This window comes from Adelges cooleyi, unplaced genomic scaffold (assembly GCF_023614345.1).
Source record: "Adelges cooleyi isolate 19-005CV unplaced genomic scaffold, UGA_ACOO_1.1 ACOO_flye_CR_arks_rails_tigmint_CR_PRNA_21, whole genome shotgun sequence".
Taxonomy (NCBI): Eukaryota; Metazoa; Arthropoda; class Insecta; order Hemiptera; family Adelgidae; genus Adelges; species Adelges cooleyi.
In genome coordinates, this window is record NW_026095871.1 from 2,429,421 (window position 1) to 2,455,457 (window position 26,037).

The 26,037-nt window shown below is 39.4% G+C and overlaps 1 protein-coding gene across 7 annotated transcripts in view; it reads right to left on the bottom strand.

Moving 5' to 3' along the window:
* The window catches only part of LOC126834384 (apoptosis-stimulating of p53 protein 2-like), a 106,661-nt gene that overhangs the window by 15,318 nt on the left and 65,306 nt on the right, over nt 1-26,037 (bottom strand). For 6 of the 7 annotated variants that reach the window (XM_050566255.1, XM_050566253.1, XM_050566256.1 and 3 more), the window contains one exon: nt 9,658-9,940. In XM_050566255.1, coding sequence (XP_050422212.1) covers nt 9,658-9,940 — 283 coding nt within the window. Of the gene's footprint in view, nt 1-9,657; nt 9,941-23,286; nt 23,329-26,037 lie in introns of those variants that run through there. The other variant, XM_050566261.1, reaches the window with a different exon arrangement.

Genomic DNA, 26,037 nt, shown 5'->3' on the forward strand with positions numbered 1-26,037 from the left:
TTTTTTTTGCGCTATTTCTTTATCTTATATTATTTATTTGTATTTTGTATGTCTCGCCGGCTGCCAATTTAGGCACTTGAACACTGTAGGCAATCATTTTTCATTGCTAACCGCGAGTGTTATTTTTCCCACTTTATCCATAACAGACCGACACAAATATAATATAAGACGATCGTCGCACTAAAAAAGCGTAAGTTTCAAAATGTATTTTAATAAACACCGAGACGTATGATTTATTTCACCCTTCTCGATGAATAAGCACTTACCAAACCGTTGCCAATGAAGAACACACAACGGGCAACCGCGCAACGATTAAAAACCTTCGCCTAATAACAAGCATTCCGAACAGATTTCTCAGACCATAATATCGTTAATAGCGCCAAGTAACCGTGTATTAGATCAGAGTTTTATTATAACGCTCCGAGACAAACATTATTAGACATTAAACATTTTGTGAAATGAAAGTGAATGTTAAAACTCAATTGGGACGTGACTAGGCTATGTAGACTGAGGGTTGGAGTAAATATTATACTTATATTTATATATTTAACAAATTCATTCACAAACTGAAGACAACATAAACTAGCTTTGGAAATGTTTGACGCACATGGCACGTATTGTACATATATTTTTTAGTCATTTTCAATAGGGTGAAAATAAAATTAGGGTTTTTTTTTTGAACTTAAGCCGCCAGTTCCAACTTTCGACGGCAAATAATGTATGTGAAAAAAGTTTTAACGAAATAAAAATGTCTTACAATAACAATATATGGAACCACAACAATTGAGCCATTATAGCGCTGTTGTTTGACATGTAACAACGTATTGAGCGTTACAGTATTGACGGCGGCTTTGAGTAGGGTAGCATAGGGACTATATTTTAAATTCTTGTGCGTTTGTCGAATAACTACAGGTACTATGGTCTACCGGTCGTTTCACATGGACCAACAACGCCGAGCGCGCGTTTATTTATTTTGATTAATTGCCACGTGCGTGACTATGAAAAATGCGTATTAATATTAATTCGGCCTTTTTTTTCAGGTTTTTTTTTTTAGTTGTTAATTGCTTTACCGACGTGGATAGAAGTAGGTTAATGATGTGCACGGGAATTCTTTTAACGATTCACAGCCGTGAAAATATTTCACCAGACATGACCCGGCAAGCCGCCGCCGCCGTACATATCATACAAATACCTTGGCAAAAATGTTTGGGAATGTCATTTTTTTAATAAGGCGAAAAATTTCTTCAACGGTTTTTCAGTTATTTTTTTAACAAATTGATTCGGTCGCGTTTACAATAATTTGTACAGGGTGATCATTTTATCGTTAGAACCACTCAATATCTCATACGGTTTAATAAGAAGTTTCATTTTTTTTTTCCATACAATTTGATCTCATTTTTTACAATTTGTTTTGATTTTCCAAAACTAATTATTTTTTTATCAACTTAAATGGTAACGCACAATTATATTATTCATTTTTAAACCAAGAATAATTTATTAAACATTTTGACTGGTTTATAATCAGTTTTGAACAACCATTTTTTAAGTTATAAGAATTAAAAAATTAGGACGGGGGGGGGGAAGTGTGCGGAGAAAAAATAATACTACACTCCATCTTTTCTCATGCCCTAAAGTTGAAACTTCAGAACTTCAAAAATATATATCCAAAACTGACTATCGACCAGTCAACATTTTTAGTACATTATTTTCAATTTAAAAAGTTTATGAAACGTATGCGTTACCATTTAAGCTTCAAGAGTTAATATGAAAATAATTAGTTTGGGAGGGGCAGTAGGCACATAAAAATTCGTGGAAAATTGAGATCATATGATATAAAAATACTATGGAAAAAAAAAATGTAGTTATACCCAAAAAGATATTGAGTGGTTCACGATAAAATTATCACAGCTTGTATAGTAACAATTCCTTCGGCAGAGTTGATACAGGTATACACGCCTGATCCAAGTTTATCTAGGATTATGAGGGTACAACGACAGGTATTTGGGTGGCGTCACGGGGGTGCGAGGGGGGGGGAGGGTAATTAATTCGGTCGAATATCCGAAATATATATTTTATCACCCGATAAAAAACGAACGAGGTCCAGTATAAATCCGGTAATAGCGAGAGAGAGAGAGAGAGAGAGAGTGAGATAGGACGCGCATAATTCTCACGAAAGGTACTGTTTAAAACGCGGGAAGACACGTGGTATAAAACACGGTTATAATAAATATATCACCTACCTAAAGGCGTAGGGACATAGTTTTCAAAAAGTCCCAAACTTTGGCTACTGCTACACGCGTGTATTACTTACTACTATACTACACGGACGGATGCAAAACGAAATAAGCGGGCCGACGATAAACATCGTTATGACGGTAACCTAATCCGACGAGAACAAATTCATTCGTCGAACGGGGGGAGGGGGGGGGAAGAATCTAGGGAAGGCGGGCGGGAAGGCGAGCGGGGCAAACGCGTACGGATTTCCCGACAACGCCGAAATTATTATTCGCGAGACGAAAATAATTGTTTTCGTTAAATAATTTATTCAAAACAGACTTGGCGAATTACTCACGGGAGTAAAACGGCTTACCGCAAAGGTCGTTATTGTAGACAACTTTTTAAGTCTTACCGCCGGCCCGGGCGAGAAGATTTTTTTTTAAACAACCGTTAAAACGGTTTTTATTTATCCTTTATCCCGAATTTCCAAGAACAGACTCTTTTCGCATCCCATCCATCCCTCTCACCTCTTGGCCCTTCGAAAAAAAAAAAGGAAAAGAAAGACGTTTTAAATCTCCACCTGAGCTTCGAAAGCTTTCGTTTTTGTTTTATCCACCATCGTGTCTGGCGGGCGTCCTTTCTATATACATATATAAAGAGGTTTGATTTCAACACAAACGTGTGATAGGTAAAAAAAAAAACAGAGTTCTATTGTATATTGTACCCGGGAGACAAAATATTTAAATATTATAGTGTGTATAAAAAAACAAATTACTAAAACCACAATACAAACATAATAATTTTGATTGTGTTTGTTAAATAATAATTATTTTATTAGCTTGTTTGGTTCAATGCAGACATTTTTTTTTTATTTGGTTTAATATTTGCAGTTAAGTGTCAAAATCAAATATATATATATATATTTTTTTTAACGAATTTCTGTGTTTGTCAACAAACTGTGAATGTATTTATCGAAAAATGTCGTACGTCAGGTACAAATACTTCTGTATTTTTATTTACAACAACATAGCAATAATTTTGTATATTACATATTATTTTCTACCTCGTGTGTATACTTTTTATAACGCTGATTTTTTTCCACCAACTCGTTTTAGGCTCACACCCGTTTCGATAAATCATAATAAAATTCCCGCCGCATCGTGCTTAGGGCAATACCGCGTTTGAGTACAACGAGTAATAAACCGTAACCAAAGGTCGGGTAACCGCGAGGAGAACACTACTTGAAGTAATAAATAAGAGTAACTCTAAAACTATAAAATAAAAATATGGCGCGTAGTAAGTATGTAGTTTCGCGCGTTCTCGAATGAAACAAAATGCAATTTTCCGAAATAAGTAGGTACACGTGACGGCGGCGGTCGCCGGTCTCGGTTAAGTGGATTTTTGGTGGCTTTTCACTGGCGTGTATAAAAATAATAATAATATATGTTGGACATTTGAGTCAGAAACCGTTTCGAGAGGAGAAAACTGGCCGTAAAAATATTGTTTCAGTCGCGGCGAACGTGCTCGGCTGCAAGCAACGTCATCGCATACTCTACGGCTCACCTAACGCAATTATTAAGCCCTCCCTCTCGAGACGGCAATTCCCCACAGACCCTTGTCCTCCCCTCGGCCTAGCATGCAATACTATCGAGTACACAGTGGCAATACAAATTTTGAATTTCGGTCGGACCCACGTGGGTTACAATTATTGTTAAGGTCAGTTGGTAGTCAGAAAGTGAGACGTGATACCGCAAATTTCACACGAAACGCACCTTGATTAAGTAATTAAATGAATTCTCACCATAAAATTGTGTAATATTTTTATTTTATTTTAAAACGTCACACTTGCGGTCGAATATGAATACTTTATAAAATTAACAGTAAAATACAGTAATACAAACATTAAAATATTTAAGTAGACATAATTTTAAGTACCTTGCAATGTTTTCAACATTTTCAAACAATTTTTGTCGAATGTGGTTAGAAAAACACAAAGGCTTAAAACGGAAACTAAAAAAAAAACCATTGCAGTTTAAAAAAAAATACAATTTGCATCTAGAACGGTAATTTCCCATTTAAAAAAAAAAATCCGTACCATACCAACTACATAGTATTATTGTGTAATTGTGATAAATGTACGTTTCGATACTAAATTACTTCGGATTCCCATCGAGAAAAATATACCGTCCCTTGTATACACCACTGGGTACAGTTAACACGGTTTACACAAATAATTATAAACTGTAAATCACGAACTACAACGGCGTATAAGATAATAACAAAAAAAAAGTCGCACCAGTGCAAAAGCCGGTCAGGTCCTTTAATAACAAACCTAACCTAACCTAACCCTGACCCTGACCGTTCGTTGTAGGCAAACCGTTTCCTTTCCGATAGTTTTTTCGCCCAGACACTTTTGTTCTTGCCCGTGGCTCAACTGTATTCGTCCCGGTCGGTCTCATTAGTCGCTTCGGCGGATAAATTACAAAAAGAAAAAAAAATGAACGAGCCCGTTCGACACGTATTTGCATTGTGAGATAATATTTCTCAGGTCACGCGCGCACTTTTTGCCGGAAACGATAAATAAAGATAAAACGAACCGGAAAGAGCAAGACGGAAAGACCCAGAGGTGGGCTATCTTTATCCAAAGAGAGAGAGAGAGAGGAAGGTGACATAATATTACATAGAAATCGAAATATGACAAATGACCGACAGCGTAAAAGAACTTTACACCGGTCTGAAGAAAGCTGTCCCCGAAGTGACGGACATTACAAACACACAGACAGATAAGACGGAAATTAAATGCTGGTTCGAAACAGTGAGAGAGAGAGAGAGATAGAGTGCGTTTATCACACCCAGATACGTCTAAGCCTGAAAATTGAAAACCAGCCAGGCAACCGTTAACGGTACATACAACAACGCCGGAGAGATTAATCGAAAAATTATGTTTCTCGCTGTAAAATAAGTAACCAAGATAACAAGAGATGTATATTATTCACTCGCGTCCACGGCGGCAACGTCGTTTTAAGAATATACCCGTTCAATAATAACGATAATAATAATAATACATTCCTTTTGATGTCAAAAAAAAAAAAAAAATAGCTCTAAAACTCCGGATAACGAGCGCAACCGTTTAACGTTGATTATAATAACGGCTTTGAGTTTGACCGAATTTGTTTTCGAAAACTTCCCAAATGTAAGTAGGTAACTCGCTCAAGTTTTTCGCTCGGCTCTCGAAAGTTTAAACTTACCAGACGAGTTGTGTCCTAACACACATAATAATTGTTACGCAATCAAGTGGTGGGCGTGTGCTCGAAGGGTTTCTCCGACCAACGCCACCACCGGTCGCCGTTAAACCTCATTAGGTAACCCCCTTGAGTAGTGGATGGTGGTCGACTGTATTTTTTTTACCTACCTTTCGCACTTAACCCTTTCGCCATGGGTGCCATTCTAAAGCGGATAATTCACCGACAATCCGATTGACCACCGGCGAAGTCCGACAAAAGTCGATTGCCAATATCATTTGCACGCGGTAACGTATCGTTAGACTACTTAGCGCACGCATTACGATCACCTTCGGGTAAGCCGCTGACGGAAATAGATTGTCAAACATTATTATGCCAAGTAACACGAATTTTGAGTGTAGGTAAAGAATGATGGTCACAAGGCAAATTTGGAAAATCCCTGGATCGCTGATATAAGATCGTTGTTTAACTAAGACGCGTCACTTTGATTCCTACAAGGGAAAAATGGAATTCCATAACGTTATAATTATTGAATTACAGAGCTCATTAAAATACTAAAAAGCTATGTTTTCTTACTATGTTTGTTTTTAGTGACATAAATAAAAATCCTTTGCGCCTTACAAGAATAAAGATATACATTCTTTTAATAATAGAAAAAATATACATTAAAATAGGACCTCTCTACGAGACGTGAGGCCTTTTCCTTCCATGGTCATTATTCACCACGCTATAACTCATACAAGACATTGTAAACGTTAAAAAGAATATAAAACCCTTAATAGCCAACACACGCGTCATAACCTGGAAAACAAGTTGACATGATAGAAATGCATTAAAACAAGTTGTAAGCCAATCATCGCTCTCACTCCTACCATAACCATATATATTCACTGTTCTTCTATTAGAGGTATCTTGTCTAACCAGCGTGTAAATGTCTATAAGAGGCAGCCGGAGGAGGGTGGCGGCAAATATTAGCCTTGAAATAATTTAAAAGGAGATATTTTACACGTCGCGCAAGTACAATATACAATTCTAGATAAGATATAGATTGCCGACGTTTCTTCACGTTATATACAACAAAAACCATATGGTTTAAAACCGACACACGAGCAAGCGCAGTGCGGATGATTGTCAGTCCCCCTAAAGACATGTGCAGACCGCATCTTGCTCGCTTAGATGGAAACAAAAATAAAGAAATACCATTTCGGCTGGTGCGTTATTGTGGGTCGGCACTCGGAATGTGTGTCTGTGCGACCGAATTGGACAAAGGGTAGGAAAAAAAAAGAGTGCTTTTCGCGGTTAAAAATCAAATCCCAAAAGAAAGAAAAAACAACTCTCCGACCGTTTATATATTGTCCAGACCAAACACAAAATCCACCGGGATATAAACGAAAATCCGCAAATTGTACGGACACACTCCGGGTGACGACAATCGACGGTTTCAAACGATCTTGGGTGTATCAAACAAAGAGGGTGCTTTTTTCTCTTCAAAAAAACCAAACTCTATAATACACCAAAGTGAGCCCCGCGTGCGGTTAACTCGAGTGAACAACGGAGAAACTTTTCGGGGTGCGCGTTTTGTTTTTGCCGCCACTGCAACGATTCAACGGCGGCTATATTATATTGTTATAATAGCTGTGTACATGAACAATCACTGTACATAATGTCGGCGGGCCAACGCAGTAAATCGGGCCTTATCACGCGATTATTCGCGAAAATTATACTGTAAATCGGGTCACGTGTAGCAATCGTGTATTGCATGCGACCGCGTCGATAATGTACACATTTGTGTATATATAATGGCATGTCCTATTCGTCGTATACGTGTACACGAGGTAATTTCGATCGAACTTCGATCGCGTGCTACCGCCTGTATAAATAAAATATCGTATCCCGTTCGGCCAAGGTAAGTAAGGCACGCACCGGCCAAAGTCGTTTCGACTACACCTCCAGTACAATAAAAACTTTTTTGTATAATTCAAAATGTTTCAAATCGACGATAACTCTACAAATCGCATCGTGTCCGCCGCTTGAAGTACATATATTCGCCATCTTATCGCTTGGCCCGCAGGTAGGTGGTAGACAGCTGTGTGATAGACACACTGCAACACTCGAGCCCGTAAATCATATTAAAAAAACAACCAAGAAGCTAGGCTTTAGAGCGTACAAAACTCACTTTTCGTCAACACATCAGTTGCGGCGAAAACCGATAATATTTCTCTCGTAATCAAATAAATAAAATACTCCAAAATCGTATGATTTTGTAGACGAATCAGCCCCCCCCCTCGCCCCTTCGAAAAAAGAGAACAATCCACCGAGGGGACAATGATAGAGAGTGAATGGCGAAACCAAAGAGAAAAGAAAAAGAAAATATAATATTTCCCACGCGGAAAAACTTTGACCGCCGGCTAGAGAGTGTCTCTGGGGACGACGCGTATCGAACAAGGCTTTTGACGATAAGTTAATTCAATATCGTGACCAGAAACTGTATAGGCGCAAACACACACACACACACACACCGCTGTTTCTATTTTCTCCAAACAAGGAAACGTCATCGAGCAGCAGCAAACACGAGTGGCGGTGCGGTGAGCACCTAAAAACGCATTACAAGAAACCATCGACCGACTTCGGGCAAGTCTATCGTCGGATACGTCAACCGATCGACCGTATTGTTAAAACGGCCTCACTCGAACAAAAAGCTAGCCCGGACCGTCGGTGAAGAGCTTCCACTACCACTGCGTCTAATGGATTGTTTGTATGCACTTACGACGAGGGTCAGTTACACTCAACGTTTCAACGATGCTCAGAATCTTGTGATCATTGGGCAAAATCTACTTACAATAATTAATCAATAACGATTATTCTTCGAGACTATCATCTTGTTCGATCATTTTAATTTGAGTTGAAAATAAAACTCTCAGACCAAAGGGATCCGGTCTGTTTGGGTTGGCGGTTGAGCTGAAGCGCGCCCTACTTGCTTTGTCTTTGAAACTGCACTCACGACCGGTATCGTTAGACGATTGTCTCGCTTCAATGCGTAATCGACTTGAAGACGGCTATTTTGAAAATTATACAAAACAAAATCAATAGCTTAGCTGTGCGGAAACGAGTAAATGTGATGTTGACAAAACCAATTTGTATTTTCAGGGAACAAAAATATTAACCGAACTATCTTAGTAACGAGTATCTCTAAGTCTTAGAAGGTTCGAGCAAACAATACCTAGAAACCGTTTAAAGGGTACTTTGTAAAAGTCTCCAATAACAAAACAAGCAAACGCTGCTGTTACACGAACGTTCGGGGAAATGCGGTTTGAACTTTTCAAGCCAATCTCTGCACGAACGGATAACTTCTGGCGAATAGTGTGTCGAAAACGACAATTCGTGGACTAATTGTTTGTGCAGTTTTGTACAAGATTGCTTTTAGGCCTCCGTCGACTCTCCGTTGCAGTTATCCGATACACCGACCGCCGTGCCGTTTGATCGTTAAGAAAATGTGTATTTAATAGACATTGGAAAGACGGCTGGAACCGACCTTTTTAGATACACAACAGCTCTGCCAAAATGTAACTACTGTAACACGCTAAAGCTAGTTGGGGCCGACGGTGCCGAGAGTCTAACGTCGACGTGCAACCCTCAGGTTTGACCCCTTTTAGCAACAAATGCGTTGAACTTGCACAATGCTCGGATAACGAACAATACAAGCGTGCCACACGCCGTTTTGTCGGTGAAAACAAGTACTACGAACTTTGGATAATGATCATTAATCGAAATGCGTTTCTATCACGCACACACTTGGATTGCGACTAGACGTTTTCAAATTGCGCAAAGAGTCCAGACTAAACGCGAATACGGTGTAGTAAACTTTACCGGAGGAGGTATTTGAAAGATGAACAATAAATTGTGATGTTTGTCATTCTCGTAAACGTATCGATCAAACAATCACTAAGATTTAAATGATATTTCGTTGAAACATGCTTAGCCTTTAGTAGTGCAGTCAAATGCACCGACTATCGCGTTGCGAGGGACGTATAACACATAGCTTTTTTTTTTTTTCGTCATCACGCTCTCTCGAAACTGTCGAGGGTGCATAATGAAAAAAATCACGAGTGCATTGTTTTTGCAACAATGACGGGCAAGCTGACTCTCGTGTAGTGGTACAACAATAATAAGCAATAACATAGTCGCGTGCACTACTCACTGAGTGTGGCGTTGTTGAGCTTGGTCTGGTCCACTTGACCCCTGAGGGCCCGGAGTTTCCGGAGCTTCTGTTCCTGCGCCTCCACCCGGTCACGGAGCCGGCGGAGCCGCTCGTGCTCAGCCGCCACCTGATGGTGTTTGGTGTCATGCTGTTTCAAGAACCGAAGTCGCTGCTCCTTGGCCGCCAACAACTGCCTCTGCGACTCGATCTGGTGCTGTTGTCGACAAGCCATCTCTTCCAGCTCCCGGACCGTCAGCTCTGTACTTTCGCCCGACGTTGGTAACTGCAACGAAACAAAATAAATCATTAATACTGAATTGCACCTTTTTTCTTTACATGCTTTCGACTGTGGTTGTGGACACTGTCAATCATTAGGCATTCAAACGACCAATGCCCATTTAGAACAAACGCAAAACCCTGAATTGTCACTTTCTGGGTGAAAAATTCACAAAATATAGTCAAATTATAGCTTATTGTAATAGATTTCGGCCGCGCCGCACGAGTACACGAAAAAAAAAAGGTTTTTTAATTTAATTACAAGATTTCCATCACGGAACAAACAGGTTTTCTCCAGAACTCTTGATTCGACTTTAATTTTCGCATAATACCGTTGCTCGCGTTAATGCACTCCATACTTGACGACAATTGGAGTGTTTTATTATGTAAAATTACTTTGCGTCTCGCGCTTTTGTATTGAATCCCGGCACGCTCATAACACTTGAATGAGTATAAAAGCGATGGGGTGTTTGAAAAATGATCGAAACTCTCACTAAGTAAAACAGCCGCACGCACTACCGCACTTATCAGTTATGAAAAGCGCCACGGATAGAACAAAACTCGGAAGTAATTAAAATATGTTTTCAAGACTGTTCGAGAGATATTCGGTTTTTTTAATGATGCGCAACAACGTGTGACGAGATCGAGAAAAAAAACTGCATTAATAATAAAAACAGCGCTACGAAAAAAATATATCCTAGGAATGTGTAAAACGGTGAAGTCACATTGTTAATTGCAGCAACAAACACAAACGAGGGCACGCAAAATAATAACAACCAGAGAGAGAGATAGGATAACAAGTATAATATTTCAGCCAAATGGCGCGAAAATTATTGTCAGCGCCTGTAATTACTTTTATGGCTCATCCCGAGTACAACTTGCCCGCGTTAACTGCCTATTATTCATTGTATACAAGGCGGAGACGCTGCTACTCGTGTCTTAAACGATTGTTAACGTAATTAATCGGTTCGTATCAACTGTAATCAACATTTTTACAACGTCCCGGCAACAGTAAAGAGCTGCAAGTTTGTTTGACCTTGGGAAAACCGACTTCGCGGGGACAGCAACACCCTGCCGGATGTCAATAACCACCATAGGCGGACCCTGCAGCTAAGACGGTTTGGCATTGTGATTGATTTGGTGTCGACGGATCTCGCAAATCAATCGGTCACGGGTTCGCACTTCTCGCGGTCTGACCAAAAGTCAAGACTGACGGTGACGACAAAGAAAAGCGCCACGTCCGGTTGACAAAAACCGGCATCGACGACGGACAGGACAAAAGGTCGAAGGCAGACGGTAAGGTTAGCACAGTCGAGTCAGACCAGTAGTACCATGGGAAAAGTTCGACTTAAACGAACCGAAGGCCGTAGACCGAAGGGTCTCGAAACGCCATTTTGATTATATGTATTCAAAAACTTTGCAGAGTACTATATATAATTTCTGCAATCCGTTATCTGTCGGTCGCGCGTTTTGTACCCACACTTTTTGCCGAACCCCGCGGTTCCACTTTGTCGGATTAAAATCACCCAAAATTTCGGTCGGCGCCGAGAGATAAGCAATAATAACTTTGCGGCCGCCCATTCGTACTGTCTTGTTTCAACAAAAAAAAAAAAACCACCAACCAGCATAACAATTGATCAAAAAGATAATAAAGAAACGAACGACGAACCAACGTCGTTGTTTTATGCAAATCTTTACTGAGACGGAATCAGAGTTGACAATAACGCAGTATTTTTTTTTTTTTTTAAAGCCCGACCCAAGTAAGTTTACTTGGCGTGGGTTAGTCGAAGACGCTTGATTAGAGGTCGAATATACGTTTAGCGGACAATATATTCATAGTTTATATAACTTTTGGTACAAATCACCGCTATATATTACAAGTCGTGTCAACAGAAGCCCTGAGATTCACATATCCTTCAATGGCGTAGACATCAACTCGGCAATGGTTATCACTTATCAGCAAAATTATATTGTCATGATAATGCAAATATTTGATATTTCACAATGCCGCTTCATAATACATTATTCACTGTTACCAACAGCTACCGCAACGATTGTTATTGATCGACTGTCATTAGATACCGTGATACCCTTAGATCATATATTATAACAGATGTAGTCATGATATCGCCCCCCCCTCCTACTTTTTACTATAATATGCGGTATATGGTAAATAATCTAAGATGCACGTCGATTAGTAGTCTCGTTATCATCCTAACATTACTTTAGGTCGGCATGTCCCGTTCATATCTGCCAATGAATAGCCCACACTTGACTAGCTGACGAAGTGAGTTCCTGAAAACTTGTGTTAATATTTTTTTTCGGCAAGTTTGTGGAAATCGTACAAAAGATTCATAAAAAGAATTGATCGTTTTCACGGCAGATTTACCGAGGCGTGTTACATGTATGTTGTATTGCTGTGAAATCTGAAAAAGGGGACGTTTTGTCGTGTGCCATATATATATATATATGAGATATTACACAAAGCAGCAGCAGCAGACGTTATCTGCCGTTCCTCAACCGTCATGCGTACCCTCGGCGAAAACGGCAAGCATAAAATAATAATAATAATACAATATCAAAGGACAACAACGCCGCGTTTTCAGCCGAGTTCGTCGTGCGCGGTGTACACGCGAGTATAGTTTCGGTCTTATCTCAAGAGTGAAAAATCAATTTTTTCCCGGGAGAAAAGCAAAAAATAAATAAGAAAAACGACGGAAGGTTTATTCTACTTAAAAAAAAAAAAAAATCAGGGGCGTTTATTATTATATTCTCTTCTATGAAAGTGCACACGGCCGAAAACGTTTCTTCTGTATAATATATTATACGCTATATACACATACCCGCGGCCGGATTTACCCCTATCCCCCCCACGATAATGCGTTCTTTCTTGTCGTCCTGTATATATAAATCTTCGCTCACCCACACGCAGCACATAGATAAAAAAAAAATTGTAGTGTATCTCTATTCATTTTCGGCAAACACAGCTTTGTTTATTATGATTTTTTTGTCCCCTTCGATTTAATTTGTCGGAGTGTTTTGCGCGTTAAAAAAAAAAAATACCACGACCAAATCCTCCTCCGGTAACACAATTCACTACAACCACCGACTGGCTTTGTAGTCGAACATCCGTTTACCTTCCATTTCCGCCGTTTGCCACTGCTTATAAATGTATTCATACGGGCGCCAAAAAGAAAATACTCCAGACGTAAATCAAGATCAGCAGCCGTACGAAAACCCCGACTATATTATAATAATGGCAAACATAAACGTTTCTCTAAAAACACTTTTCGATGACATCGCGTGGCGCAATGTAAATCAATTTGATTCTCCACCATCTCGCTCACCCCTATTTTTCCGCCATATGCAGAGTTGATTGACAAACTGCGTGCCGGTGGGGGGGGGGGGGTGAATTAGTCGTTCCTTGAGGGGCTACCGTTCAAAGGGCTTCCCGTTATTAGTTCAAACAACAACACCGAAACGACAAAGGGTAGAGGACGTGAAGAAATTCTCTTCAATTACTCTGGTCGGCCGAACTCTGCTCGAGTATTACCTTAATAAAATAATACTAGAAGAGAAAAAATAAATATAATATAATATATAGAGCGCGAGGCGGATTAGGTGAAGCGAAATTTTCAATCTATCGTACATTTTTTTTTTTTTAATCATCGAAGCAAAAAAACACCACAACGGTATAGCTGTATATTTTTTTCTACTCGGTTTATTTATTTATTTTTTTTTTTTTGTTAACGTTATTAAAAAAGCACACTCGCTCGACAAACGAAAATCACCGAAAGCTTAAACACGTGTAAACGCCAAAGGTCATCGAAGAGACTGGAAAACGAGACCTCGTTTGGTATATTTAAAAAAAAAAACTCTCGATTGTACGTTTTTACTAGAGACCTTGTGTGACCTTGTCTGACGGACCGTGCAGGGACGAGGTTAGGTAACCCGTTTAATTTGTCCGGCGACAATGAAATGCACCGCGGTACATAAATCATACCGCGGTCGGCCGCAAAGGGAGTTAATTAAACGGTAGCGCACTGTCGTGGCATTTATAAACGCCTATGACCGGCTTTAACGACTCGTCTCGACTTTTAAACAAGTCAACCGCCGGCGTTTGATGCCAAATTTGTAAAACGTCGCCGTACGACAATTTTTCTAGTTAATATCCAATTAACTATACACTCGACGTACAACAACGTTTGTACGGGCAATAAAAAACGTCCGGAATATAAGAGAACAGGCGTGCGTTGCATATTATATATAAAAAAAAAAACAACACCAAAGGCGACAACCATGCGAAACCCGAGAACGTCGGTCTGGGAACGCGTCCGAGCAATATATATTATAATGTACAGATTTTTTTTTTTTAAGCCTTAAAAAGTGTACCCGCCGCACTCCTTGCGGCGGTCGTGTAACTACTTATAACAACGCCTGCGGGGACTGCGGATCGGACAATTGATTTTTATAGGTCCCCGGCCGGCCGCGGCAAGTATGACACAAAATTAATAAGGAAAAAAATAACATAATAATAATAACCTTGTCGTTTTTGTTGGCGAACAAGAAAAATGATAATATTTTAACCGATAACCCAAACGCCGCGTACTACACAATGGAAATGAGTACGGCGGTTTCGCGACCGTTGGGTTTTTTTTAATAAAATCTAAAAAAGGGAAAAAAAATCTAATAACAATAAAGCGAGCGAACATACAAAGGCCGTCCGTTTAAAAGGACGTTGTCCGTCGCGCCTGCTGAGAAAATATTTTCTTAAGCAGACTTCTTCGATATTTCCAATGCGTCTGAAAAATAATGAAAAAACACAGATGACCGAAACCGAAATGAAGTGTATCCGAATGAACGACATAATGCATACATGGATTCTGCAAAGAATTCACATTAGAAGAAAATGATAAGCCGAAATTGCTGACACCCCACGTCCATCGAAAATCAAATTGACTTCATTAAAATGTCAATGTTCCTTAATAAACAGTAATATTTTTGCGGTATTATCATTAAACCATTAGTCAAGAGTAAAAATCTGTACAGTCCGCACACTAGTAGTCCGTAAACGTATTTTGTGTTTGAGTTTAATCAATTGTTTTATGATTTTTTTTTTTGTGGGTATTTTTTTACTGAAATCTTAAAATTCAATCGTCGAAAGTGGAGAAGATATTTAATATTCTTATTAAAACTCTATCATGATCGTGAAGGCACAGCGCTGCTATTATGAAATGATTTCTTAAAGAATTTGACTATGTAAGTCTGCTGTTAGCGCTAAGGATGTTTTGAGTTTTGCAGAAGCGAAACGGGGGTTATAAATAATTATTCAAAAACAGGTAAGTCTGATGAAAATAATTTAACTAAAAAAACAAAATACCCAGAAAATAGATCACTACTAGAAGAAAGTGAAACAAACGAGTCATTACTATTCGGCTAAGATCACAAAACTAGATTGAATTAAAAGCAGCTAGCTAAGCATTTTGGGTGTAGCGAGATCAGAAGGATGATATATTTGCGGGCGAACGTTAAATTTTTTTTTTAAGCCACTCCAACGGTGGCGGTGTAAAGTATATGGGAGAGATGATTTCCAGACTTGCACTACACAGACAGTGTGTCTTTCCAAGGGTTCGAGAGTTGGAGTAATGTAGCATGTAGATTTTTTTAGCTACCTAATGTTTTTTTTTTTCTAAAAATGTCTCGTGTACTTCCATAAACCGGAGCTTTAGCAATGGCCAGGGCAATGACATTTGCGCTTTATTATACATATATCCGGAGGAATACCGTATACAGGCCTGTTTAGAAAATGATGACGGACAGCTTGATGACGGACAGCTGTGTGCAATCGACATGATGAATAATGGCGGTTGGGTCGAACGCTCACCGTCTCGATTTTCATAATAATAATAATAATAATAATAATAAATTCCACGGTCTATCGTAAACGACTTGTTAAACTTGTACAATATTTCAGCCGATCCGACTGACTGTGGTTTAGCTGTTACACTGATGCGCAAATATAACCGTGATTGTTATTATCTGACTTTTGTACTTTGGTCGCGTTAGTGGGGTGCAAGCCTGATGGTAATTTCCGGTAGGAAACAATGTCTGCCAAAAACCGCTTGCACGCGACAAACCCCGCCGAAATATTCCCGGCTAAAATAATAAAAATAAAACTGGATGGACATTAAAAAAATAACCGAAAAATGATGTATTAGCAATTTTGGTTTCCGGGACTCGCCCGCTCATAACATGTACTGTACAAAGTAAAATAGTACGTATCATCACATCAGTCGAGTATAGTTTTTACGGTTTCCTAGAATACATTATGGTGTTTCATGACGTCGTCAAACCGCTCATAAAAGTGATAATACCTTTGACGAAAACGAAGGGGAAAAAAAAGGTGCTGCTTTTTGGAAGTAAAAAAAACACATCCGTAACAACAAATAACACAATAGGGCATCACATGTTAGTCAAACGTTTCAAGTGATAATTGTACAAGCTTTGTTGTTAACGAGGTAAAATAATTGTTTTTTTAAAAACCTATCGGATCGTTCGCGTTAACTATGGCGTCACTAAACGCGTACAACAATAATAGGATTACTTACTCGGTAATTCAAGCATAAATATAATTGGAAAAGTAATAGTACACGTGTAGTTTTCCACTAATTTAACGCGCTCGTCTAGACAAATAATAATGGAATTAAACGTTGTCAAGCACAACAGTAATTGTTCATGTTACCTATTTAAAAAAAAATATATAATATGTATAGCTAGTACTGTAAGAGTATTACATAAAGTGGGGTTTGTAAAATAAAATACCGTTTCGGTAAAATTACTTAGAAACCGAGGTTAGAACTGAATTTTAAAAACCTATAACACCTTAAAACTTAAAACTAGCGCTTTCCAAAATACCTACATTTATTTTTCAGTAAGAGACTTGTTGAAATAAATAATATAAATGTAGCACAAATTTAAATTAGACTCTTACGCCCCCGCTGATTTCCGCCAATGCGGAAACTTGTAGTATATTTTGTTAAAATCATAACCATCATATTTTCAACGTTTTCCAAAACCAATACAAAACCGGAACCTTATATTTTTTTTCTAATCTAATCGGAACAAAATCATTACCATATCTATCTGAAAATAACCGTCGAGTCACGGTAGCGGACATGCGATATTATAAGCTCACCTATACTACCGATGTACCACCTCAACGCTGACGAGACGCCGTTCAAACAGGTCTGTCACGAACGACCCGAGCTTTTTGAAAAATAAATCCAAAGGGCGGGAGACGGAGAGAGGGAGAGAAAAGGAAATAACTTTTTAATAAAAGACAACAACATCCCCCGAACAGCGCTAACCCAGCGACGATAACGCGTACACCGCGGTGGTAATAATAACAATGCATAAACGTAGAAATTAATTTTGGCTTTTAATTTTTCGCGACTTCGCCGAGCGGACAAAGAAAAGCGATTTTTCTGAACTTTGTTGTTTATAACAAAAAAGATGCAATATTCGTTCCCACGTGGCGGCGACGGCGGCGGCGGCAAGCTGTTGCACATAAAATAACACAACTCGAAAAGGTCGGCAGGAAATTCCATATCGGTTCGCTTCGGCGGCTTTTATTCGGTCATTTCACTTTTGTACTTTTTTCTATAGTTTATTTTCTTAGCGAAACTCGGATTATGTAATAATGTACGCACGCCGCCGTTCGGACCGGATTCGACGATTGTCGGACTTTAAAGTTTTCTTTTCGGACAGGGCGAGCGAAAACGAGAAATAGGTAAAGAGAGGAGGAGAAGGCCAAATTATATTGGTCGACTGCAAGTCAAACACATCCGTCCCCGAGCGCCAAGAACAATAAAATAATTATTAGTCTGGGTCCACGCGCGGAAGAGTAACAGCTGTTGACCGGCATCGACCCGCGTACAGGGTGATTGGCCAACATCTAGAGACTTTTTGTACGCCCGTTTTTCGAAAATATAACCCCGTCCCCTATCTTTTAATAAATCGTATGAACTTAAATTTACACATAACGGATTGGGTTATCGAAAACTCTATTAGTGTGTAAAAGAATAAGACACCGGCAAGGTCGTAGATGCGACCGACCAATCACCCTGTACACGAACGCACGTTGTGTATAGGAGAACTTTGCCGAGCCGTGGCGGTAGCATATATCAAATAGTAGAAACCGCCACAAGGACGTGGAGGTGGACTTAGCTGCGGTATAAACCGAACGGCGTCGTAAAAACGCACACAGCTCACGTTTACGACTTAAGAGAGTTAGACAAACATGTGCACGGCACACAGCGGACGTTGACAGACCGGCGGGGATAGGGCGAGGGTTGAAAGAACTATCCGTTTTCCCCTAAGGCTTAAAATATAGCGTACACAGATTTTGACCACCGCGACTGCGGCGAGGATATTGTTACGGGGCGACCGTCGTAGTGCAAATAACAAAAATACCGAGTTATATATTATTGCCGCACGAACGTTGTCTGTACACAGTATAATAAAAACCGAAAAGAGATTGGGCAAACACCGAGGAAATTCCCAAAAAAACTACTAAGCCTTGTACCAACGTGAAAATAAATGTATGTATACCAACGGAATTAAACAGATTCAACAAATAAAAACCAATCGTTTCTCAGTCGATCTCGTCCCCCGTGTAAGGTTGATGCGTCTGTAAAATGTCTAACAAAAAATTTCAGTCAAAGATTGCGTGAAAATAATATATTCGTCGAACATCTCATTAACAATGAAATCGTTTAAAGTATAAAAAATAAAACTCATTCAGAATCAAAAACGGACACTACTTGAAATTAAATCCGATTCTCGAATAAGGAAAAAACGATTAGTTGAGGCATGGTCAACCTTTTTTGATCCACGACTCAAATTAATTACTTCGATGAATCCTACCAAAATGTAATTTTGGTAAGATTGGCGATTTTAAATTTGGCGACTTGTCGCGACTACCAGGTTGCGCACCACTAAGTTAAGGATTAATCCGATGATAATGATTTTTTGTTGGATTGTTTAATGTCGTACTGTATCTAATCTATTATGTATGATAAATATTCCACAACAACAATCATTGTATCGCCTATGGATTTGATATAGTACGACGATTGAAAGTAAAAACTCTTCAAACTACCATCAATTCGACGGTGCTGTTTTTTTTTATACACACACTTTTTTATCGGTCGGACGTCGCCGATTAGAATTAATCGACGGGGAGTCTCTCTGCGTGAATCGTCTCACAGCAGCCCCCCCCCCCCGTTTATCACACTAAACCTGCTAGCCCGTAAGTAACTTTCAAAACGTTTTCGTTGTGCGCTACCGTCGAACGCATACAATAATAATAATATTATAACACAAACGTCTTCCGTTTACAATAATTATTACTATTATCCGAACGACGCGACGGCCAAGACGACCACTGCACACCCGTCTTCTCGCCGGCAATTATTTCATCGTTTCTGGTCCGTGATTGATTATGCCCAAGAACAATATTACCCGTACACGCTTTCTGAACAAGCCGACGATGCAAATTTATGTGTACAGCGCGCACAGATACACAGTCTCCTCGATGGTTATAATTGTGCACTGGCCGGACATTGTACCCCTCTACAATACACGTGAAAATAATTGCTGTTACAGGCCCACCCGTAGGTATGCGCGGCGCTTCGGCAAGGTAAACGAACACCGGACGTTGTATAGAAATGCGAGATTACTACAACAACATAAAAAAAAACCTCCAAGAAAAAAGCAATTAGGCCTAAGCGGTTTTTAAACGGCTGAACTTAGTTGGTCGGTGACCTACGCAACTGCGAGAGCGGGGTGCCAGTCGACGGGGTCAAAAAACCACCTTACAAGTTCAAAATTAAAACACTGAAACCGTTACGACACAATATTTGGTTCCGACGACAAGCAGAGAAGGCAATGAGTCTGTGACCACTGTTGAAAGAAACGTGCAAAGGGAGGAATGGCAACAACCTACCGAAATAGCCTCATAGCTTTACCTACGATACGAACTTGTCGGTATTTCAAGTCAGCTTAACAGATTTAGGTTCGAACGACAAAGCTAAATGGCATATAGACTGTAGTTATAATATTACAACTCTGATGATACAATCTATATTGTACTACTTTTGTTTTGACAAAATTCAATCGATTCGAACCTTTTATTGTTGACGTTTAAATTATTATAATTTACTGATCCTGATGTTTATTTTGAACTATGGACAACTGAACAGTGGATGTGTATCTCACTTTCCTAAACGATAAAACGTGTAAACCTTTAGTTTGCGGGACAGTGGACCTGTTGATGGCGACAAACCGTTGAAATAACAAAATCGCCGCGTTTTGTCAGCTTCCGTTCAAGACCAATAGTTTTGTCCTTTTCCTCCAAGACGAATTACCAACGGTCCGATCTCCGGTGGGGATAAATCACCAGCTGTACCTATTTCGGCGACACTCGAGCAACGAGGGTAGGTATAGTGGGCAAAGAAGATAAACAAACTCGGGCCCGGGCGTCAACACCACGACCACCGTTGATCCGGACCGCAATTTAAGTGATCTCGGCCGAATAGGGGAGAGAAAAAAATTCCTTCAATTACCGGGGCGAGTTTCGAGTGGCAACAAAACCCCGTTGTGGCATTATTCCTGCGCGGACGACCGACGACGGCGGCGACACCTTTTTGAGTATAAGCCGCTAAAAACCGCATACGGTTATTATCTCCCGTTTACAGTCACGACACCTCTTCTACTGCCTTCGCCGTGTACAATAATATAATACGCACACAATAACACCTTTTGGCGCGTTGCTGCCGACCCGGCGTGTCCTCGCGGTCGTGATGATAATTAATCGAGTCGGAAGAGAGAGAGGACGGCGGCGATGCGTGCGAACGACGGAAAAAATAAATAAATACACATAAAGATCCCTAGCCCAGAGTGCTCCTCGTTCGCCCCCGGGGACATTGGGTCGACGGTATAAAATATACTAGTTCCGGTTGGACGGTTCTTGTTAACAGTCCGGAAAATTCAATCGGTCCGTTCGACCGCGGCCCGTTATTAATCAGACAACACGCGCACAGGAAAATCCAATCCCTTTTCCCAATACGATTAATTCGCCACCCTCCGACGCGACGGTCGTACCGCCGATAGCCGACACCTTTATACACGCAAGAACGCATTCCCCGACCTCATCAATGACCTTCTTCTCTATAGCTGAAATCGCATAAGGCAAAACGTCAAACGATTACCTGACACCGGGAGCGCTAGAAACGCGAGTCAGCCATCTTTTTTTTTTGCGATAAACGATAAGTACTGTCCATAAATAAAAGAAAAATGTCAACAATTTTGACTTTTCAAGCCAAGTTCATTTCCTTTAACCGTCACTGCATGATTTCGTTTTTCCATTATTTAAGGCTTCAGAGTTTTAGTTTTTCCCATTAATTCCATTTACTACCTCCACTGCATGATTTTGTTTTTTGTTTCCAAATATGAAACATTGTACAGTGAAGGGTAAAGACTATTTGGTTCATGTTTAACTGAACCCATAAAAATCATCGAATCTGAGTCACACGTCAAAAATGAATAAATTCATCTTAAAAACATTCAAATTGTAAGATTAGGGAAAATTAGCTGATCAAATATACGGGAGTACTAAGGAGAAACTGAAGAAAGGATTTGTCCTCGAATATTCAGATAGGAATTAGCTATGATAATTTTTTAAGGAGAAATCCGCTAATCCCTATCTAAATCCTCGAGCATTTATCTCTAGTTGCGTTTCCCAAAGGAATTGTGCGTGATAAAAATTTAAATGTGCATATTTTCAATAACTAAATATTATAGACATATATTCGTTTGCGATTCGATCACAGCACTAGCGGTAAACACGGGTAGCTTTTCAGTAATTTGGCCGACAGGAATATTGCCCGGGGGATATCGAAGAAGAAGAATAAGAAAAAGAAAATATTCAGTTGCAAACATATCACGTGAGCAAAACCCGCCGCCATAAGACTTTATTTCTTAACGGCGGCGTTTTTCCCACTCGAACTCAGACGTTTACCCTATGCATATATTACACGGAAACGCAATGGGTAAATGGGAAATAGGCGGCGGCGACGGCGTTTGTTTTCTCATCGGTTCCAGCGCCAATAACGTATTCCCAGCGCGGCAACCGAAGACGGCCGCCGCCTTTCGTCGACAATATCCGTTTTACGCGCGCCATAAGAAATAAAATGCATAAACGCACAAAGACATAATATCGAAACCAACGAAAGAATAATAACGGTAATAATAAAACGCGTTCGTTTCAGTTTTATTTTATACAGATCCGGCCGTTGGCGTAACGCGAAACCGTTGCACGCGTTATATGTATTGTAGGCATCTCCTCTATAAGCGCATAACCCATAAAGTTTACCTGTTGTTCGGGCCAAGTTTAAAGTTCAACGGGCAACGGCCTATCGAGACCGATTTAACCTCGACAATAATATCTCACGTCGCACGTTTTGACCGCCGTTTGATTGGCGTTTTCTTTTTTTAACGAGCGCGTCAGTCGGTGTGTAGGCGATTTTAACAACGCAAACATACTGACCACCGTCGACCATACTCAGCGACACTATAGCCGTTGGAATAATTGCAAACAGTCCAGACGCTATCAAACGGACTCTTTAAAAACTGCTTTCAAAGTAGGATACTTACTCAAGGTAGGGGGAGGGGCGGACGATGTAATTTTAACATAAATCACTAGCGAGGGGATAAGCGTTTTTGAACAGAGACAGAATCACAATTGACACATAAAATATAATGTTTTTGACACAACCCGCCGGGTCAATCAAATCGAATGAGCACCAGAAATCAAAAAAAAAAAAAAAGAACGCCCGGTAGGAAGAGAGGCCGTTGTTTCTTCCCTGTCGTTAATCATAAGCAGCGCACGGCAGGGCCTCGTCGGTTAGGATGAAGAATACAGTGTGTATACACAGCTATGTAATGGAAAACTTGATTGTTGACACAATTAACACTGAGAAAATGAATGGTAGTGTACAACATTTTTCGCATATCAACGATACTTAGTTAAAACAAATTTCGGATCACATTAAACTTCGACAACTATGTAAACTTAATTATGAACAACTGTCGAACGGCGTGGTGGTCGCATACCCTTTAGGCTAAATAATTAACGGACAACGTTAGTGATCATTAATAATAAACGATACTTTGGTGTTCAGTTGCTTCTCTATCGAGTTTAGGTACTTTAATAACTGCGAAATTACCAATTTTCCACCATAACTGTAATACACAGCGACATCTCTAAAGTCTAAACACAATATACAGACTTACGGTTTTTGCGTTTTTCTTAATTCCCATTTAAACGACAAAGGAAAATACATACCTGGAACATACAAAAAAAAATATCATTAGTAAAAATATTGATTACTCATTTGATTCTACTTAAGCAACAAATAAGAGAAAAATAAAGCACTCAATAGGTAAATATATTTATAAATGATTTAGTAAGTAAAAACCATATTTTCTAGTTATATAATATAAACTATACATTAAGAAGTAAATATAAACGTTATGTAACGTATAAGGAAAATCTCTCAAACTGTACTGAATAGAATATTATTAACTGATAAGAATTTCCAAGCATATATTTTTTATGTAAATAATTTTGAGCAGATGATCTCGATGAGCGTTTAAATATAATTCATCTATAAATAAGTATGTTCTAAGTACATTGTACTTGATAAGACATTTATAAAACTAAAAATTATCTATTTCACACTCATGAATTCCACTTAAAATAGTTGATAAAAATACCCGAGATATTTCCTTTCTACGACGTACAATATAAAATTAAATTTAAGCTCAAAAAATGATATTACCAACAGCTGTTGCGGATTAAAACGTGTGTATTCATTAAACAGCTTGCCCCTCCAAAAACTATTTGGATAGGTGTAGTGGAGGGGAAATTAACATATTTCTCGTAAATTGGATATTAAGTGTTATCAAGACCATTCCCCCCCCCCAAAAAAAACCGAACTTAACACAATTTGTAAACGATATAGTCGGCCAAATTCTTACCTAGTGCTAAAAAAACAATTTAAATGTAATACCTGGTTGTTTTTGTTTTATGTACGAGTACTTTCTATCAATGGTCGCCTTATAATGGACATTTATATACATATATAATATATATTGCACGAAACTACACCGGCGGCAAAAGAATGATTCGGATTTTCCCAAAACGGACGGCTGGGGGGTCAGGTGAAAATAAATTAAACGGGCGGACGACGGTTACCGTAAGCGTTTGTGCGTGCATGCGATTTGCATTTGAACGGGCAAAAAATACTACCGTTTTTTTTTTAAAATTAAAAACCGATCGCGAGCCACTTACAATTGGGGGAAGTGGAGGGCGAGACGGTTGTGAAAGAGAAAGAGCGTGAAAATCGGCAGTCAGCAAATAATATACATATATATATACATGCACTTAAGTATTATTATTATTATCGTTGCCGCCGTTGTTGTTATACATGAATTATTTAGCGAGCGATTCGTTATTTGCGAATTAGGTAACTTCGCTTTTTTTTTTCATTTCGGTTCCGGACACGGTCAATCTGGGCCGGGAAATCATTGGGAGTTAGGTAACGGCCCTCGAATGGTTTGGATTTCGTTCTAGGACATATTATTTTACATAACAGCGGTGACGACGTAACGCCACCGCCGTCGGTTGGATAAAAAGGAAAATTCAAGAGACTGTTATAATAATAGGTTTACCGTAAAATTATATGCCAAATCTCGGTCGGCAATATTCGAAGACCCGTTTTGTTATCCCGTCTTAATGCCCGTTTGTCAGTTTGCCCAAAGCGCCGATGAACGTTTTCGGATACGACCCTCAAGTCGGTTAGTCAACGATTTACATAACGTGATTATTATTATTAATGTTATTGCTATAGATATTATAATACAATATAAATGTTGTGACGGTCCTTTTAACGACGATTGGCTCAAACCTTTCTAAAATACACGAAAAACTATTAAGAAACAAAAGAAGAGGTGTCTGGTTTTGTGACTGGATGTAACTTTCTTTCACGGTATAAACAATTATTGATAAAACGAAGACAAAAAAAAACGTCGAAAGCCAAAATATAGGTAATAACTATTTTTCTTTTCCAATAATAGTTTACAGCAAAAAAATCCCCTATATTTCCGGTTGTATATATACATTTCCGTGAACCTTTTAGCTGCCCCGCAGAAACTTTCGTAAAAGAACTTATCAAAATTCAACCACATCAAAAACTTATGCGCCGACACCAGTTTTTAAGTACAAACGTCAAACGGTTTGCGCTGTTAATGTGCGAAAAAAGTTTTACGGGGTCAACTAGCATGACCGTAGGAACCGTTTCCGTTCACCTTGACCCTTGTACGGCCGTTAATCTTTTGGATTGCCTAAACGCTAGGACGTGATTTAATGTTGTACTTCAGTTATCTTTGTAACATAAAATGTGCATCAATATTGTTTTGACAGGAAATAAAATATCAACAAGACGCGTTCAAGTAATATTTTCCAATTGCCGTTCTGACCGATTTGGCTTGACATTTAATGTAAAGTTAATAGTCTTAATAATGTTAGGCCATATATTATATTTGGGCCAAATCAAATTATGCACACAAAGAATGTACAAAACGTCTAACAATTACTATTCACTCGTGTTTTCCTCAGAAAACCGACCCGGCCATATAGTATAGGCCAACAAATACCGGCGTGTAGCTGAATTGCCTATCGAAAAACGCCTTGTAAACGACATTCTACTGCCGCGGCGGCTCCCACGCTAAATCTTGATAGCCTTGCACGTGCCGCGTTTTAACACTGCTATTACCATCACCTAGCCGGGTAGGTTAGGTATGTGTTAAAAATTTCAATTCATCTCACTTGGTCGGCGGGTTTGCCGAACCCGTGGGAATTCCTCGGCAAAAAAAAAAGCGACGAGAACGGAAATTGTCAAACGGAAGACCGAGTTTTAATTAGTCCTCGATCCGGCCCGGACATTAACATTATTATTACCAGACCTAATCAAAACGAATGGG